General features: G+C 33.8%; 1 protein-coding gene across 1 annotated transcript in view; it reads left to right on the top strand.

The window, feature by feature from the left end:
* Positions 1–20633, top strand: part of necab3 (N-terminal EF-hand calcium binding protein 3) — a 52289-nt gene that overhangs the window by 13834 nt on the left and 17822 nt on the right. Inside the window, 5 exon segments of the mRNA XM_082136498.1 lie at positions 9093–9201; positions 17784–17809; positions 19226–19323; positions 20232–20279; positions 20285–20367. Coding sequence (XP_081992624.1) covers positions 9093–9201; positions 17784–17809; positions 19226–19323; positions 20232–20279; positions 20285–20367 — 364 coding nt within the window.

The following is a 20633-nucleotide window of genomic DNA, read 5'->3' as shown; positions in this document are numbered from 1 at the left end:
GAATAAAAAAGGAAAAATGACATAAAAGCAGATCATCATTCATTCAGCGCTGTTGACTTTAGAGCGCTCCGTGGATAGACTGAAGGAGTGGTCCGTGGAGCTCGCTGAACTCCAGACACACATGGCCACGTTTTCTGCGCGTTTATGACCCTGCTCTGCGTAAATGCATTGCCTCTTTTGACGCGTTTTGACATAGATTTCATTGAAGGTAAATTGGAGCGGCCACACTGAGCTGTGCGTAACGCCCACAGACTTGAAGTGAACGAGACAGAGGCTGTCCGGTAGCCTACTGTCTGAAATGGTTAACTCTGTGGGGATGCATGTGCAAAACAGGTTTAACTAATCATAAAGTCAATCAGGATACATAACACAGGCTACTATAGGCCTACACTAATCCCCCCCCCCCCCCTCCCTCAAGAATCCCGCCCCCCCTCTCACAATATAGTTCCCACGTCCCTGCTAGCAACCATTCTAGCATCCATTCAGAACATTCTAGCAACCATTCAGAACATCCTAGCAACCATTCAGAACATTCTAGCAACCATTCTAGCATCCATTCAGAACATTCTAGCAACCATTCAGAACATTCTAGCAACCATTCAGAACATTCTAGCAACCATTCAGAACATTCTAGCAACCATTCTAGCATCCATTCAGAACATTCTAGCAACCATTCAGAACATTCTAGCAGCAATTCAGAACATTCTAGCAACCATTCAGAACAGCAACCATTCAGAACATTCTAGCAACAATTCAGAACATTCTAGTAACCATTCAGAACATTCTAGCAACCATTCAGAACATTCTAGCAACCATTCAGAACATTCTAGCAACCATTCAGAACAGCAACCATTCAGAACATTCTAGCAACCGTTCAGAACATTCTAGCAACCATTCAGAACATTCTAGCAACCATTCAGAACATTCTAGCAAGAACATTCTAGCAACCATTCAGAACATCAACCATTCAGAACATTCTAGCAACAATTCAGAACATTCTAGTAACCATTCAGAACATTCTAGCAACCATTCAGAACATTCTAGCAACAATTCAGAACATTCTAGCAACCATTCAGAACAGCAACCATTCAGAACATTCTAGCAACAATTCAGAACATTCTAGTAACCATTCAGAACATTCTAGCAACCATTCAGAACATTCTAGCAACCATTCAGAACATTCTAGCAACCATTCAGAACAGCAACCATTCAGAACATTCTAGCAACCGTTCAGAACATTCTAGCAACCATTCAGAACATTCTAGCAACCATTCAGAACATTCTAGCAAGAACATTCTAGCATCCATTCAGAACATCAACCATTCAGAACATTCTAGCAACAATTCAGAACATTCTAGTAACCATTCAGAACATTCTAGCAACCATTCAGAACATTCTAGCAACAATTCAGAACATTCTAGCAACCATTCAGAACATTCTAGCAAGAACATTCTAGAAACCGTCCTGGGGTGTGTTTCTCGTAGGCGTAGCAGCGGCTTAACTACTATAGTACGATGCATCGTTGAAGAAATTAACTAGCTAGTCACGACTGTTTCCCGAAAACCGTATTGTTGCAATTTGGTTGTTCAACCACGTTGGTTAATGACGTCACGCACGTGGTGGAGTAATAACTTCTCTTAATGAATCTGTTTGAGATCCAATTAATGCTAGATGTTTCACTATAAATTACAGACATGCAATTTCATTTTTCTCAGTTATTTTGCTTTATTTCCAGATTCAATCATAGGCTAATTCATACGTACTAGAGCTCGTTCGCACATGCGCTTTTCAAAAACCCAGTGCTTTAAATCTCTTGACAAACTAAAAGACGTAAAGGACATTCGTATGTATTCTAAATAAATTATATAGATTGTACTGAATGTCGGCTTGCTTATTTTGCGCAAGATAAGGATTTATTGAGTCCACATGTCATGCAAACCAGTAACTCTAGGCTTCCAACCACAGGTCGAGATCTGTCGTTCCAACCCATACCACACAACTGTGCGATGCTGTTTGCGAATGTTCATTAGAACTATAGTTTCGGGAAACACCGACTCGTTGAACTATGTTGATAACAACAGAACTTGCGACTATAGTTGGCTAACGATGCTTTCGGGAAACGCAGACCCAGAAAAACTCTTGCAACATTCTAGCAACCGTCCAGAAGACCATAGAAACTAGTGGTTGATATTTGGCATTTAAAGGGGTGGTTGATTATGATTTAACTTTTCTAACTTTAGTTAGTGTGTAATGTTGCTGTTTGAGCATAAACAACATCTGCAAAGTTACAACACTCAAAGTTCAAAGCAAAGGACAATATTTGCTTTTAAAGAAATCGTTTTGTAAGGACTACAGCAAACGGCTGGTAGAGACTACACGAGCTTCCTCCCGGGTTAGTGACATCACTAACCCTATAATTTACATAAACCCCACCCCTGGGAACAAGATTTATAGATTATCATGACAGAATATGCTAATCAATGACTAAGATAACTACACATAAGCTACATAAATTCATCAACTAACCATTCAGAAACGTCCTGTTGCTTCTACATGTTGTCACTTCTTCTTGAGTCTCTCCATCATTGTCTGACTCCAGTTTGAACATAAACATTGACATTTTCAGTGCATGTGTGTGTGAGGTAAAAGGACACAAGACAAGCTCTTAAAGCTCCGCCCCCTGTGCCGGGAGCAGCAGCTCATTTGCATTTAAAGGGACACACACAAAAACGGTGCGTTTTTGCTCACCCTCAAAAAGTGACAATTTTAACATGCTATATAAGAATATCTGTAGGGAATTTTGAGCTAAAACTTAACATACACACTTAGACACAGACTTACACGCAGACTTATTTTACATCTTGTGAAAAGGGCATTATACCAACCCTTTAAATATCGCCATCGGCTGATACGTTTTTCTGTTTGGCCGATGTGTCGGAAGCGGGACTTTTATTATAATGGCATAATGTATTTTCCCAGCGCTGAGAACGCCAGCGCCTGAGCAAAGATCTCCCATTCTCCATCTATATTAGTTTACGGTCTTACAAAGAATACATAAACAAAGCAAGAAAGTGTTATACAAACTTTAAACCCCAGATTTTAAACTATGCTGTGCTATCTCCAGTTGTCCGTGTAATTTTCACTGTGCGCAGTATTTTTATTTTATTTTTGCACTATTGATTTTGGTTTCATCCGAGTCACTGCCTCTCTTATCTTACCCGAGTTGAATCATCTGTGAAAATTGCACTTTTTTGAGATCTGTTCTTAGTAAAGTTTCATACTGAGATGAAAAATTACATGTGAAAACTTGCAATTCTCCAGCGAGAGCCACCGAATGAGAAATAGCTTAAAGAACTGGGAGGTTTTGTGCTGAAATAAAGCATTGTCTTGGCAGAAGCCAGAGACTGTCCTGTGAATTCATTTGAAAGAATTTCCTTTTGAACCACGTCTTCAGAAAAAGAAAAAAAAAAGAAAAAAAAAATGTTTTCTTTGTTCAAAGGAAAGATACTGCTTCTTTTAAAATGTGCTTTTAAATATTCAGATGATACTGTCTTTTCTTGCATTATGTGGAAATAAAGCTACTTTAAGCATAAAATATTAATACAGAGAATTATCACTGGTTAGGTGTTTGCAGCGTCTCGTTACTTCAGGGCAATCGTGTCACTCATGCATAAATGAATAATTCTGCATCCAAAATGCTCATAAACTATTTCAATTTCTTCTTCTTGGACTTCAATATGTCGTAAGCTGACAGCAAGCTGACATTCGTGTTCATGCAGAGATCTATGAATCATCATTTTCTCGTTTTTTTTTTTTTTTTTTTTTTTTGTTAGACCTCCATCATAAAGAAAATGAATGACTCAGAAAGTCTCCTTCACACTGGCATTCAGCCATTTCCCCCATTGTGACAGCGGTGAGATGTGATGTACGTTTAAACCTCAAAGAAACCCCATGGCCATTATTTTGGATCCTTCCAGCGAGGGACAAATGAAGGCACGAGAAAAGAGACGTGTGTGTGCTATTGAAGCGCTAAAGGCTCTGGATGGACTGCTGGGTCTCTCCTGGGGAACACCTGCTGACGTTTAGCTCTTGTTAAGGTTTATCCACTAAACACCTCCAGGCCACGGAGAGCTAATTTGCATGCATGTGTGAATATATTTAATTATGGTGCAGTATAAAAAAATACCTGGTAATTTTGTTGCACCATCAAAATAATCAAAGAAGTAAAACTCAAGTGTAATTTAAATTAAGCCATGAGAAGATTTAGATGCACAGCATTTTTTGTTGGTTAATTTAGAACTGGTTTGATGTGCTTGTGTGTAACGATATTGAGGGCGAATTCACATCTGCACAATTTTCCCATGCAATCAGAACTAATTTTGTGCATCTTTGTCCTTTAGTGAAACAGCCCTAAAGGTGCATGGAAAAAAACTGCACATTAAATGTTTTTTAAATGCCTAAACCCGTGCATTTCTGAAGCGCAGATGCGTGAAACAAATCAGGCTTTAACAGGAACAAATTCCTGAAGTGACTGTAGCAGACGAGGCTGTGTCACATCGCCTCATCCTTGCTAGAGGAGATGTGTTTGAAGCACAGCATGGAATGGGTGGGGAACGCTTTGGAAGATGCATTAGAGAATGTTGATCCCCAGACAACAGCACAGAATGGCACATTAGTTTGAGACTAAATAAGGCAGAGCATCAGAGTAGATAAAAGTCTCCTGAGAGCCGGACTGTTTTCTCCAGTGCCTCCATTAACCACGAGAGCCGTGATCTATCTGACTGCAGATTGAGCTCTTACTGGACTTCAGAGATCACTCACAATTAAACTTTGACCTAGAAACGGCAGGCGATGTTTGGCAAAAAAACTAAGCAAATGTTCACAATCCAAATCAATGATGTAAACTATACGTTCAGGCTCAATGTCATGCTTAAGTACTTTCTTTTTTTTTTTAAGTGGATATTTTAAATACCAGTCTAAACAAGCACACTTGACCCTGGCATGTTCATCATAAGATCATTGACAAATGTTTTTAATAACATTTCATATATTGCATTTTTGTGTACATTGCATATTTTGTATATTTTTTTGTATGCATTAGTATTACAATTTTAACATACTTTTACTATCCAAAACATGTGTCACAACATTTGAAATATGATATATTGTATATTTGTATATGCAAATGATTAATTCGTTTTTGAAAATGTAATATTTTTATTTGTATAATTAAATATATTTTTGAATGTACATACTGTGCAAATATATTTGGAGATTTTTAATGTTTTGAAAGATGTCTCTTCTGCTTATCAAGCTACATTTATATGATCAAAAATACAGTAAAAATTATCAAATATTATTACAATTTAAAAATAAGTGTTTTCTATGTGAATATATAGTAAAATGTAATTTATTCCTGTGATCAAAGCTGAATTTTCAGCATCATTACTCCAGTCTTCAGTGTCACATGATCCTTCACAAATCATTTCTGATTATTATCAGTGTTGAAAAAGTTTTTTTGTGGAATTTTATATACTACTGTTATATTAATATAATTATTTTCAGGATTATTTGATTAATGTAAATTTCAAAAGAACAGCATTTATTGGAAATATTTTACTGTCACTTTTTTTGCACCAATGCATCCTTGGTAAATAAAAGTATTAAATTATTTAGTTTTTTTTCTCTCAGATCCTAAACACTTTAACAGTAGCATATCACTTTATTCACTTTTGTGTAATATTTCAGATATCCATATTTAACTTCAGGAATGAATGCAAGTGACACGGATTGGTATTGAAAATTCAGTTGAGATCAGCGAACAGTTTTTTCTCTGTTATACAAAAACAGATATATCACATTTACTCTTGTGTCTGATGTGTGTGTATAACCCAATTCAGTGACACACTACATTTCTAGTATCCAAATGCTAATCCAAATATGCCTTGGAGATTACAGAAGTTCTCTGAGAGAAAACAAACCCGCTGATACTGTAACTGGACTTTCTTCCAACCTAATTACATTTCTGGTCAAGATGTAAATGATCTTGTTTTCCTTCTGAAGTGCATCTTTGGCTGGCTAGTGTGTATTTTTATTATCCGAAGACGGCTCTGATTCTGGTCATGCCGTCTGTTGTGAAGAGACTGAACGCAGATGGCCATTAAATTTGCTCTTGAATTAACTGGAGATGCTGGAGAGTTTTCTAATGCTCTGAATATGTTCACTGTCCCTGTGTAATTAAGTGTCCATTTGGCCTCAGAAATGTTGTTTTTAACTTAAAAACATTCAAAGCTCGTTCATGCATCGCAGTGAAAGTGCACATTTGTGGATCAGACGGTTATTTGAAGAAGTCTCGCTGCTTATGAGTGCATGGATTTCTTTTTCAAGTATAAAACCTGTGTGATTTTTAGTGAATTGTAAGTCTGATCATAATTTTGACAGCATCAGTCTAAAGATTGCTCTTTTTGACTCGTCAGGAGTTGATGTCTAGATGAGAATGATGTGCGCTTTGTAAATGATGAGTATTTTACTTCTTTCTGAAAGAAACTGATGGTCTGATCTCTGGCTCTGGAGACTTTGACTTTATGCCCCATCTTTTATCAAAGTTATCTGAGGCTACTTTATATTTCACTCTTTAATATTAATCATTTTCTCAGAATCTCAGTCTAATCTTATTTAACCCTAAAAAGCATGATGAATATCATCAAAACTTTGCAAGTAAAAGAGTTTTAGTATAATTGTGCAAACGTCCTTCAGCTCGTGCTTCACGTGTCCTTTTTGATCTGAAACCTGATTTTTATAAAGTAAACGTAAGGATAACTTTGATATTGTTAGTAATATTTGAAGATGAACACTCATGGGTATCAAATATGATCATCAGGATTTTGAGGAATGTTTATTTGTTCATCTCTCAATCATCATTGTGTTGCATTGCATTACGTTTTAAAACTACAGTGCTTTGATCATAAACTTCAAGCATTTAAATATGAGATATTGGCAGATATTGATATTTATATGCATAAGTATCTTATAAAGATCTAATTTACAAGCATCAGAATATCATCTTGCCAAATTTCAAGGTTCAAGTTCAAGGTATTTTATTGTCATTCTGTACATGTTGACACATGAGAACGAAATATGTACTCAGGTCCAGCAGCGTAATAATAATAAAGACTTAATACACCAAATTTAAAAATAACTTATTTAGTTGTTTACTTAGTAAACTTCATCTTACGATGTGAGCCATAAAAGCCTGACGTTACGTATCAAATATAATACTCAACAACAATATAAAAACATATGCAAACCTGTTCCTTTTAAAGAAAATTATAGATTTTTTGGTCACACTTTATTTTAAGGTGTCATTGTTACAGTGTAATTATATATTTAAGTTCTGAGTAATATTGATTAACATGTACTATAGGGTTAGGGTACGATTAGGGTTTGGTTGAGGGTTAGTTGCATGTAATTATGCATAATTTATTACTATGGTAAGTACATGTAACGAGGAAACTGTCTAATAAAGTTTTAATTTCACATGTCAGACAGGGTTAAGCATATCACAGAGATTTAGCATTTAGTATTTCTCCTAAATCCTTTTTGCACATAATTTTCTAGTTAATATTGGCTTTATATATGATTTTTAGATATTAGATCTAGAGTTTTCCACGTTCTGAAAGTCGAGTCAAACGTCACGACTGACGTGGAGCTCAAGTGTCATCAAACCCCAAATGCACAAGTGGAGGGCTAAAAGAGTCCGGTGTCTTTCGGGAGGCTGATAAATGTCAGAGAGGAAGTGATGTAGACGATCTGTCAGCCGGTTGAATCAATGCCGTGCTGTCACATATTGGCATGTAAATTCCCCTTTCTTCTCTTTGGGCTCTTGATGGATGACACGTTCTGCACTTTACCTAATAATAAGAGCAGATGCACTGACGGCAGATGGTAGTTCACGGATCAGGGTTGATCTACGACATCTGCCGTCAGTGAAACGCATTGCCAGGTGTTTATCTGACCTGAGAGAGACAGTCACCGTGGGCTGAGGAGAATATATATATATTCCAGCCAGCGTTTCTGGTCCATTCACCGACTGTGTGATGTGTGTTATTGCACACAAAACTGGGAAGATCGTGCGAACATTGCAAGCTACGTCTCAGTTTCTAGGAGTCAAAGTGCACAGTTTTGCATCAGGACATCAAATTTACTTGATATTATGAACGATAAGTGAAGGGTAACTCATTTCCAAAGTTTGCATGGTTTGGGGCATCAAAACAACGCAATATAAAATATAAATACATACATATGTGTATATATATGAAGAGTTCAGATGCAAAAGCCTCAGTAATTTCACTTAAATGGCAGTTAATAGGTAATTATCATTGCTATTTAAGTGAAAATACTGAACTTAAATATACAAGCTTGATAAAAAATGATCTGAACTCTTTTGCATCTGAACTTTTCATATATATATATATATAAAACGGTTAGTTCTTATGTCAAATCCATAAGACTTTCGCTCATCTTTGGAACAAAAATTAAGATATTTTTAAAGAAATCTGGATTTATTTTATGAATGTTTTGTATCGTCAGAGTTTTGGATGTATAGACTTTCGAGATCAATATCTATTTCATTAAATATCTTCATTTGTGTTCTGAAGATGAACAAAAGTCTTACGAGTTTGGAACGACACGAGGGTAATTAATGACATAATTTTCATGTTTAGGTGAACTAACCCTTTAATGTACACAAAGTTGTTGTTTTGTGTTAAATCTGCCCCTAAATACCACATAAAAGCAGAGATTGTTGTGATTGGTCGCTTTGCATGTCCATCAGCCGGTCTCTTTCTGTCTAAATGGATGTATTGCTTTAAAGCCCTTCTAGATGAAAAGTGATTCCAAGCATCGACATAGAATTTATCCACGACTGAATTAAATGGAAAAAGGTTTTGAGGACACTTTCCATTTTTTCTTGATAATTAGCATTCCTATCAGCGCTAAACCTATTTCGCAAAAAAAAAAAAAAAAAAAAAAAAAAAAAAAAAAAATCTTGGCACCAGCTGTGTTTGCTGATTCTCTCGTGTGTCTTCTTGCAGACGACGGCAAGCTGTCCTTCGAGGAGTTCAAAGCCTATTTTGCAGACGGGATTCTCACCACCGACGAGCTGCGGGAGCTGTTCTACTCCATCGATGGACGGCAAACAAAGTATATACTTCAACCATCACTAACACACACACAGACAACTCACTTCAGATGCCACACTGCGCACAGTACAAGAGTGCAAAAACTCTCATTTCAAAGTTTCATTTAAAGGATTTCGGCTTATTATATATCGCAACATATTTACAAAACTCAGTGCTATTTTTCATAATGAATTGGCTGGCTGAATATTAATTTAAATAGACCTTCGTCTGAGTTTTTAATGAATCATGGCTGCAGTAAATCATGAAATGATGATTAAATGATAGAGAAGAGCGTTATGATCATATCTCTCCCGATGCACGGTGCCCATACACAAAATAAATATATTTGAAATATATTTTCAAAATATATTTTTGGAATATATATGCAAATATTTGATATTGGCCCAATAAATATATTTTAGTTCAATATATGTAAATATATTTTCATATATGTTCATATATGTTTTAACTTTTGCAAATTGTTTCATTTGAAATTTAAAAAGTTAACATTTTCACAAACAACACATTTTCAGTTTATTTTTTTAGATAGACCACTTCATCTGTGGATAGTGCTCTACCACTTCCCCCAGCCACATTTTTCCTACTTGTCGGGGATCGAACCGGCAACGCTTCAGTTACAAACCCGAAGCCCGAAGCCCTAACCAGTAGGCCACGGCCCTTTACTGACTTTATTGGTCTAAAATGACAATTTTATGTAGGAAAGAACACACAGAATGCAGAGTTTTTTTCCCCTATTTTTACAGAATTGATTACAGTTATTTAATAGTGTGTGTATGCAGTGTTAGACACTGAGTTCTATCTATTGTTTAAGTGCACTTCACTGTTGGAGTGTCACTGTTATACTTGCATCATAAATATTGTGCATATTTTCAATATTTAAATGACTTCAGGAAAGATGTCAATAAAACAACAATAAATCTAATAATTGCACTTAGTGTTAGGTACGTGCCACCTAATATGGCCTAATAGTCCTAGGAAAGCTACTATCTTACATTGCAGTCATTTAAATGTAAGTACAGTATTTATTATAGCTGTGTGTCATAATACAGTAGTGAAATATGGTAGCCTACTGTTGTGTATAGGGGAAAAGGTAGAGGAATTACTATGATCAAAATTCATTTTCGACCCTTCTTTAGCAAGCTAAACATTTTATGACCATATATTTTGTCATATATTTTACATTACATGTTATAAATTTAAATATATTTCACACTTAACATCATATATTTTTGTTATATTTCAGAATATATTTCAAAATGATAAATAAAAGTGAACAACAATGCAAATATATTGTATTTGGACATGTATTTGGAATATGTGCCACATATATTTTTGACACTTTAAAATATATTTCAATATATTTATTTTGTGTATGGGTGTGTTCGAGAGCACTTTCTGCTGTTTAAGATCGATTTGGGTGCTTTTGAAGAGAGAAGTAATATTACTTTACATGTAATATTAAATATTATATTGTCTAATTATGTTACATTATAATTTTTTATTGCATTAAATCAACAGTTTGCAATATACAGTGAAGAATACACCTGTCCTGTATCTATTCAGATGGTGTCGCTCAAGTTCTGCTTTTTAAAGAGATAGTTCATCCAGCAATTAAAGTCTCTCATCATTTACTCATTCCTGATGCCATTCCTTCAGAAAAACACAAATGAAGATTTTTAGAGAAATAATTCATCTTTGTGAGTCCGTAATACAGTAATGCCATTGAATTTAAGATCTATTCAGGTGTTTTTGTGATGCTCTACAGTCACATTAAAGTCACATGATTGTTGCTCCCTCCAAACGCGACCTGCACTAATTATTAGTGCCTTTTTGCATCGTTATCTGATTTGCATGATTCCATTAGTGAATCAAAACAACGCAAACAGAGCGTGCATCAGTAGGCGCAGTTCATGCGTAGTGAACTCCCACCACTGGTTATCTGTGAGTTTAGGTGACCTGTATCCTTAGCAACCTTACATTTTCGTTCCCTAATTAGTTGCCTTTCAGGGAGGACGTGATTATGTTGCGCCGCATGCCATAGCTTTTTTTGAAGCATCTGGAACGAAAATGAACAAGCAATCGAACGTTCACGCGCAGGAGGATCAAAGTATTTCCTGAGGTGGCGTGTATGAATCAAAGCATGGAGAATTGTGTGCCAGGAAGCCAAGGAATCGACAGAACAAAGGAGAAAATTTGATTTCACAAAGAACCGCATTGCAGAGCTGCCACACACACACACACACACACACACACACATTCGTGTACATCTATCTTTATGAGGACATTCATTGACACGATGCAATCTCTAGCCGCTTACCCTAACCTTACCCATCACAACTAAGTGCCTAACCCGACCCCTGACCCTAAACCGACCCTTAACCTCATTATAACCTTATCCCTAAAACCAAGTCTTGACCCTCAAACAGGCCTTTAAAGGCTTTCAGAGAGTGAGGACCGGCCAACATGTCCTCACTTTACTCTCTTTGTCCTCACTCCAGTGGTCTAAAACTCAAACTGGTCCTCACAAAGATAGTTGTACAAGTACACACACACACACACACACACACATACACACACACATACACACACACACACACAAAGGGCCACAAAGTTCCAAGCTCAGATTTTCCTCTGAAAATGGAGCATATTTCTGCAATCAGTCAGAATGGTCGCTGGGTAATTACTGTATTCAGAAGCCCGTAGTAAATTAGTCTAGTCAAGTTAGAGTCTAAAATAGGTCTGCTTCATGCAAAGCGTGCGTCTCAGTTCGTTTTAAACAGCTCCCGTCCTCATTACGCCGTTAAACCAGTCGGTTGATTTACAGACCCCTGGGAAATATTCAATGCGAAAATGACCTTATTTTTTTTCTTTATTGCATGGATAAATGTACCTGCTGGAATTTGTGTGAGTGGCTGTGAATCGGTCGTACTGTACGGCCACATATGCAAACTTTCAGAAACTTTAAAGATTATGTGATTATTTTATTTTTTTATGTGACACTTTTTACATTATTATTGCAAGTCTTGTTATGAATGATTCAGCTGACTTCTCATTAACCAATCCCTTCTGTCATATAGAGACACTTTATCACCATCCAGTCAATTTCCAGATGGATAAAATCCATCCAAATGCATCAGTTTGCATTAGTAAAGTGACCCTGTTCCATAGGCATTTATTAAATATGATCAAATGTTTTATGCTGGGTTCAGTTTACAGAATAGTGTTACGATAGTCACTGTGCCAGATTATGCGATGCCCGCCCAATCATCGCATGCCGTCTTCAACGTGTTTTGCTTCTTTCATTGCATAATTCCACATATATCATCATCTCTCTTTCGTTTCAGCATGTAATAATATAATATAACATAACATAACATAACATAACATAACATAATATAATATAACATAACATAACATAACATAACATAATATAAAATAATATGATATAATATAATATAATATAATATAATATAATATAATATAATATAATATAACATAATATAATATAACATAACATAATATAATATAATATAACATAACATAACATAACATAACATAACATAATATAATATAATATAACATAACATAATATAAAATAATATGATATAATATAATATAATATAATATAATATAACATAATATAATATAATATAACATAACATAACATAACATAATATAACATAATATAACATAACATAACATAATATAATATAATATAATATAATATAACATAACATAACATAACATAACATAATATAATATAATATAATATAATATAACATAACATAATATAAAATAATATGATATAATATAATATAATATAATATAATATAATATAACATAATATAATATAACATAACATAATATAACATAATATAATATAACATAACATAATATAATATAATATAATATAACATAACATAACATAACATAACATAACATAACATAACATAATATAATATAACATAACATAATATAAAATAATATGATATAATATAATATAACATAATATAATATAACATAACATAATATAATATAATATAATATAATATAACATAACATAACATAACATAATATAATATAATATAATATAATATAATATAACATAACATAATATAATATAATATAATATAATATAACATAACATAACATAACATAATATAATATAATATAACATAACATAACATAACATAACATAACATAACATAACATAAAAGAATATAATATAATATAATATAATATGATATGATATGATATAATATAATATAATATAATATAATATAATATAATATAATATAATATAATATAATATAATACAATACAATATAAGTATATTATATTTATTATAGTCTATACTTTTATAATATATAATATAATATTAAATTTAGAATTTTAAAAATGCATGCATTTATTTGGAAATTTAAAGGGAAATTTATTTGGAAAGCTCATATTTTATTTATTGTGACATCCCAGATGTGTCAGAACCCGTCTTGGGGGACCAAAATAAATAAATCAACATGCTAGCCTTTCTGTCATGACATCACGTTGGTTGTCGTCCACTATACGAGATAAAACGATCGATTCTTATGGAAGGCCAACAGGGCCAAAATGTTGGGCATAATGGCTTTCCATAGATTCTTTCATCTTGACGCCCATTGTCGTTTACGAATCACCACAACACCGTATGCCAGACGGATCCGGCTGATATCATGAAGTCTGAGCATTACTCTGTGGATGGTAGTGTGCTAATAGACACCAGTTTGGACACAATGCAATTCAATTACCCAATTCATTCAACTAGTCCCTTTTCTCCTTTTGCTTTTTCCGTCCCTCAGTCTCAGCGAAATATTAAAAGTCCATTAATGCTATCAGGGAGCACTCAAAGCAAATTCAGCCAATTATTTCGCCTCACACATAATTGTGTTTTGGCTGCGATGGCGATTTAATGTCACAACACAACACAACACAACACAACACAACACAACACAACATGTACTGGGGTATTTGTAGATTTGTTTTCGTCTGCATAAGAATATGAATGTGGAGATCGGCATGAAATGCACAATCCGAGAGGTGTGGGATGGTGTGACTGTGCGAGGCTTTATTCTTTGGCATGTTTCCTCCATACCAGTAACTCATGGAGATTATCTGCATCTTCGGTTTTAGGGTCACCTCATTTTATAATGGGAATGCAGGACTTCACAGTATTCTTATGGGATCATTTCCAAATAAATGCATGTATTTTTCAAATTCTAAATTTAATATTATATTATATTATATATTATAAAAGTATATAATATAATATAATATAATATTATATTATATTATATTATATTATATTATAAACTGCTTCATCCTCTGCAGTGTCACTGGGGATGTTGGAACCTAATATTATATTTTATTTTATTTTATTTTATTTTATTTTATTTTATTTTATTTTATTTTATTTTATTTTATTTTATTTTATTTTATTTTATTTATTTTATTTTATTTTATTTTATTTTATTTTATTTTATTTTATTTTATTTTATTATAAACTGTGTCATCCTCTGCAGTGTCTGCAGTGTCACTGGGGATGTTGGAACCTAATATTAAATTGTATTATATTATATTATATTATATTATATTATATTATATTATATTATATTATTTTATATTATATTATATTATATTATATTATATTATATTATATTATATTATATTATATTATATTATATTATATTATATTATAAATCACTTCATCCTCTGCAGTGTCACTGGGATGTTGGAACCTAATATTATATTATATTATATTATATTATATTATATTATATTATATTATATTATATTATATTATATTATATTATATTATATTATATTATATTATATTATATTATATTATAAACCACTTCATCCTCTGCAGTGTCACTGGGATGTTGGAACCTAACATTATATTATATTATATTATATTATATTATATTATATTATATTATATTATATTATATTATATTATATTATATTATATTATATTATATTAAATTATAAAGTTCAGGGAAAGCAAGTTGAAGATGATTGTGCCATTGCTACTACTTTTAATTGTTTTTTTTTATTAGTTTTATTAGTTTATTAGTCCTTTTTATTAGTTTATTAGTTTTTTATTAGATTAGTCCGATTGATGATGTAAGTAAAGGTTTTAATCTAACCAAGACAAATGAAATGCAAGTCAACAAAGTTATTAGCTCGTTGAAAAAGTCTAAATGTAGAGATGCTCATCAATTGGATACTATGTTTGTTAAAACTCACAAAGATATTTTAACCCCTGTCATCACTCATTTAATTAACTCATTTGAATGTAGTGTTTTTCCTACTGCGTGGAAACAAGCCATTGTTACGCCTATTTTTAAATCTGGAAATTGTTATGAAGCTAGTAATTATAGACCCATAAGCATATTGCCAGAATTCTCAAAGGTTGCAGAGAAGATTGTTTTTGAACAACTGACATCCCATCTTAACACAGTTAAGTCTGGATTACACAGTATGCCGTTTGGTTTCAGAGTAAATCATTCTACTACATTTAATAGAGCAAATACAATTTTAAGTTGACAAAGGATGATTTGTTGGTGGCATATTTTTAGATTTACGTAAAGCCTTTGATACAGTTAATCATGAAGTTCTCCTTTCTAAACTGTCTACATTTCAGTTTTCATCTGAAGCTTTAGCATGGGTATCCTCATATTTATTAAATAGAGAACAATGTGTAAATATTAAAGGGGTTAAGTCCTGCAATTTACATTATACAATGGGTGTACCCCAAGGATCAGTGTTAGGTCCCTTATTATTTAGTCTGTATATTAATGATCTCCCGCAACAGTGTGAAGGGATACAAGTGCAAATGTTTGCTGATGATATTGTTAGTTTTACACATGTGAGAACAGTAGAGTTATAGCAGCTGAGAAGTTAAAAGCTGCTAGAGAGAGAGGATTACACAGTGGCTGGATCAATCATGTCTTAGCTTGAACATTAGTAAAACAAAATCTCCTGATGTTGATATGTTTATTAATGGTGAAAAGATAGAAATATAATGAGTTCAATTATCTTGGCATAATTTTGGACTCAAATCTCAGTTTTAAAAAACATGTAAAGAAAACGGTGAGGAATAATAAATATAACTTGGCAAATTTTAGACAAATTAGCCAATTGATGTAAGACTTTTATGCATACTGCAATCCTTTCTCACATGTCTTACTGTCTGATATGTTTGGGTCAAGCTGGTGAAACTGTGATTAAACCCTTAAAATCTATATAAACAGACAATACAATTTTTAGATAAAAAAAACGTAACCATTTTCATTATTGTAGGATCATAGAGAAACATAATTTTTTTAACTTTGACCATTTTAGACTTTTTTCAAGTTTATGGTTTATAAACTCTTAATTGGCTTGTCTCCTTCTGTATTATGTGACTTTGTTCATTTTGGCTCTGAAAACTCTGTGAGATCTTCCAGATTATCATCCGTGAGTAATTTTCCGGTTCCCTTTCGTCGTTCTGCATTTGGACAATCGTCTTTTCGCAGTGAAAGCTATAATCAGTGGAATGCTCTACCAGAGGATATAAAAGGGTGCAAAGCTCTTGGTCTTTTTAAATTGAAGGTAACATCTTTTTTTAAATCAAACCAACTCAGACATTTTTTTTGCCCTGATAGTATGTGTGTATGTTTTTATTGTATGTGAACACATTGTCTATTGTAATTTTTAGAATAAAATATAATTTCATTGGTATTGTCTGTGTAATTGTATGTTAGACCTGCCTGGGGACTACGGATGAAAATTTGCCTTTGGCTAAATCCGGTACAATGCATGAAATGAGAAAACATTTATGTTAAAATTTGTACATGGTCCCTTTATAAATAAAATTTATAAAAAAAATTATAATAATAAAAAAATCACTCTATCCTCTGCAAGGTCACTGGGATGCTGGAACTTAATATTATACAATATTTTTATTACATAACATTACATTACTGTACATTGCATTATATTATATTATATTATTGAATATTTGATAGCAACAAATCAACAGTTTGCAATACACATTAAAGTGTATTTTTAAAAATAAAAAATAGAAAATAGACACTATACAATAAAGTTCACACAATATGCACATAATATTAATATTATACTGACAGTTTTGACAGTGCACAAACAGTTGTTCTTTGCTTTATTTATTTATATATTTATCTGTGTGGGTCAATGGTATAGAGACCCGCTGTTTGCACATGATATTTTAAATTGGTTAAATCATTTTTAGTGCAGATCTGAGTTTTGTTAAAAAAGGCATTTGAGTATAGGATATTTTTTTGTTGTACTGGTTTTACCCCGATTAGCGAGAGTGTCGAGTTACCATCTGCTGAGAAATATCAGCTCAGCCCTGCGATGTTAGCAGAACCAAAGCATAATTGGACTGTTTACACTGTAAAAAACTGTGGACGGCCCCACACATCTTCCTCTAATGACACCGCTTTCAAATCCTTGACCCTTCTCCAATTCAATTAAGGCTTTTCATCTTATGACTCATTTTATTCTCTCTCCTCTTCCTTTTTCCAGTAACCTCGATACAGACAAGCTATCGGGTAGGTGTGGACAATTCCTTCTATAATTATTCATGGGTAGAAAATAAAGATGGAAGAAGTGTTTCTTCAAGTGGAGGCAGTAATTATAAAAAAGAAATGTACCTGTTGGAAACAGCTTCACACATTTCACATTCTCTATAAGAATGAATCTTAAGTGTTTGTTATTACTTTGCAAGGTCATAATCTGTTTTGAGTTGTATAGCATCTTCAACTATATTGAGAATCCGAACATTTCGCACCTTGTTTTGAATATGATCCGTCTTGAATAGTGTGCAAGATTCATGCATCGTGATTTGTGTACTAAAGCTGGTATATTATATACATTTTCTGGTGGATTTTTTGAAGTGTGCATCCATGCATGTTTGTGAGACTAATACATTTTAAGTTAATTAGTTAAGCTAGTTTCGGATGCAAAACATTACGCAACCAAGTCCGGTCTGTAATATCAGTGCATAAGATTATGACATGGCAAAAAAAAATGACTTCATTGCATTTTCTCCACAGAGATACTATTTTTATATATTAAAAAGAGTTGTTTTTTTGCTGCCGGATTTACAGTTTTAAGGCTTAACACTGTTTATTGTAAGAATTTTCTGAGATCCCCGTGGAGAAACTGATTAGGTAAAAGCACCAATGCCGCTATAAAAACTGTGTGCTGACTGTACATTTAGTACACAAAATATAAATCTATGAATTGAAACGCAGCCTGAGTCTTCTGTGCTCAGAGTCCGGAGAGTAAAGATGGTCATATTAGATGACAAATAATAATCTGAAAACCTCTTGTCCTCAGAACAGCCCAGCGACATAATTCACTGACTCATATACTCAGAGACAGAGTCACCTGTGTGTGTGTGTGTGTGTGTGTGTGTGTGTGTGTGTGTGTGTGTGTGTGTGTGTGTGTGTGTGTGTGTGTGTGTGTGTGTGTGTGTGTGTGTGTGTGTGTGTGTGTGTGTGTGTGTGTGTGTGTGTGTGTGTGTGTGTGTGTGTGTGCTTCTCCATTTCGTATGTGGTAAATGACTTTGTAAGCATATACCAAATTTTGTATTTTGGCCTATAATTTTCTCTCTCTCTCTCTCTCTCTCTCTCTCCTTCTCTCTCTCTCTCTCTCTCTCTCTTCTCTCTCTCTCTCTTCTCTCTCTCCTCTCTCTCCTCTCTCTCTCTCTCTCTCTCTCTCTCTTCTCTCTCTCCCCTCTCTCTCTCTCTCTCTCTCTCCCTCTCTCTCTCTCTCTCTCTCTCTCTCTCCCTCACTGTTTTCAGTTTAAACTGACCATTTTTATAACTAAAAAAAGTGTGTGCAAGAGGTTAATATTATCTCAGTAAACATACATAAATGCACGGCTAAAAAATCCACCAGAAGAAAGAATATGACTCATATTTTAGTTTCTGACCTATAATTCATCCTCTTTTTCTTTCCAGATTACTTTTCTCAGCATCTTGGAGAATATCTGGATGTTCTGTCAGCATTAGAGAAACTCAATGTCGCCGTCCTGAAGGCGATGGACAAGACGAAGGAGGTAATCTACCTAACTAAAAACAGAAAACCTTCGCTTTGAATATTCAGAAAACATTCAGAAAACATTCAGAAATAACTTAATGGAACATTAGCAAAACGGGTCGTAGGATTCGGATGAGGTCACATCATACCCAGGGTTATTATTGGTAACTAAAACTATTTAAAATATTTTGTTAACTAAAATAAAGCTGCACTACAGTCAAATAAAATCTAAATATTAGATGAAAAAACGTAAACTAAATGAAAATTAAAAAGTATTGCATTTGCAACTAACTTAAATACATTGAAGCAATAAAATGGCTAACTGGAAATAAATAAAAACTAAAATTGAAACAAACCTGTAATATAAAAAAAAAGATAAAAAAAAAAATTTAAATGACAAAAGCATATAACAAAATTGCTAAAAAAATTTATATGAATTAAATTCAAAATTCAAAATATTAATAAAAACTACAATAGCAAACAAATAATGCTAAAATAGCAATAACAGCACATCTGTTTTGTTGCACTGCATCATATTGACAATTGCTTTAATATTTTGTTTATGCAAAGAGTCAGACTATAAATGCAAACAGTCAGAAATGATCCACTTTACTGTTTCTGTCCGCCAGCGCTGATCTGCTCTGTGTCAAGGGCAGTAATTGTATCTGATCTCTGTCAGTGCAGAGAAAGTGGGCCTTAATTTTGTTTCAGACCGGTCGTTACTTGTCAGGATGTTTCCTGGATGCTCAGTGAACTCAGCGGAGGGTTTCCTCCGTGCAGCAGTCGCTTCATCAGGATATTTCTGCACTGATGATGACGGAGCCACTGCAGGATATTAAACACTGAAGGTCGTACATGACGACTGATGCAGCAGGTAAAGAGAACGCTGTGTGTGTGAGGTAATACAGTGAGCTTCTTCTTCTGCAGGAGTACCAGGGTTCATCAGTTCTGGGTCAGTTTGTGACCCGCTTCATGTTGAGGAGACGTCCAGCCAGCTGCTGTCGCTCCAGATGTCTCTCCAGTGTGCGATGGAGGCCGTGGAGGCGCAAAGTAGCACCGCTCCGTGAGTTACACACACACACTGTAAACGCAACACTTTTTTTATTCTGTCTTGCACTCCTAAAATTAAAGAGTTCCTGACACTTTTACAGTTCAGAGAGGAAAACCTCTTCGAGAGAACCTTTTAAAGTCTTGCTGTTTCTTGTCTGTTCAAGCTACACTAGAACAGGTTTTCCTGCTTGAATGTTGATTATTCTCCTCATATTCTCCATTGTTGCGGCTCCTCTCTTCCCAGTCTGTCAGTAACGCTCTGTTTACTTCCTGTCTCTA

This window comes from Leuciscus leuciscus (assembly GCF_965113295.1).
Source record: "Leuciscus leuciscus genome assembly, chromosome: 14".
In the NCBI taxonomy this organism is placed as follows: Eukaryota; Metazoa; Chordata; class Actinopteri; order Cypriniformes; family Leuciscidae; genus Leuciscus; species Leuciscus leuciscus.
Note: the sequence above shows the minus strand (reverse complement) of the source record. Positions and strands in the feature narration are given on the sequence as shown.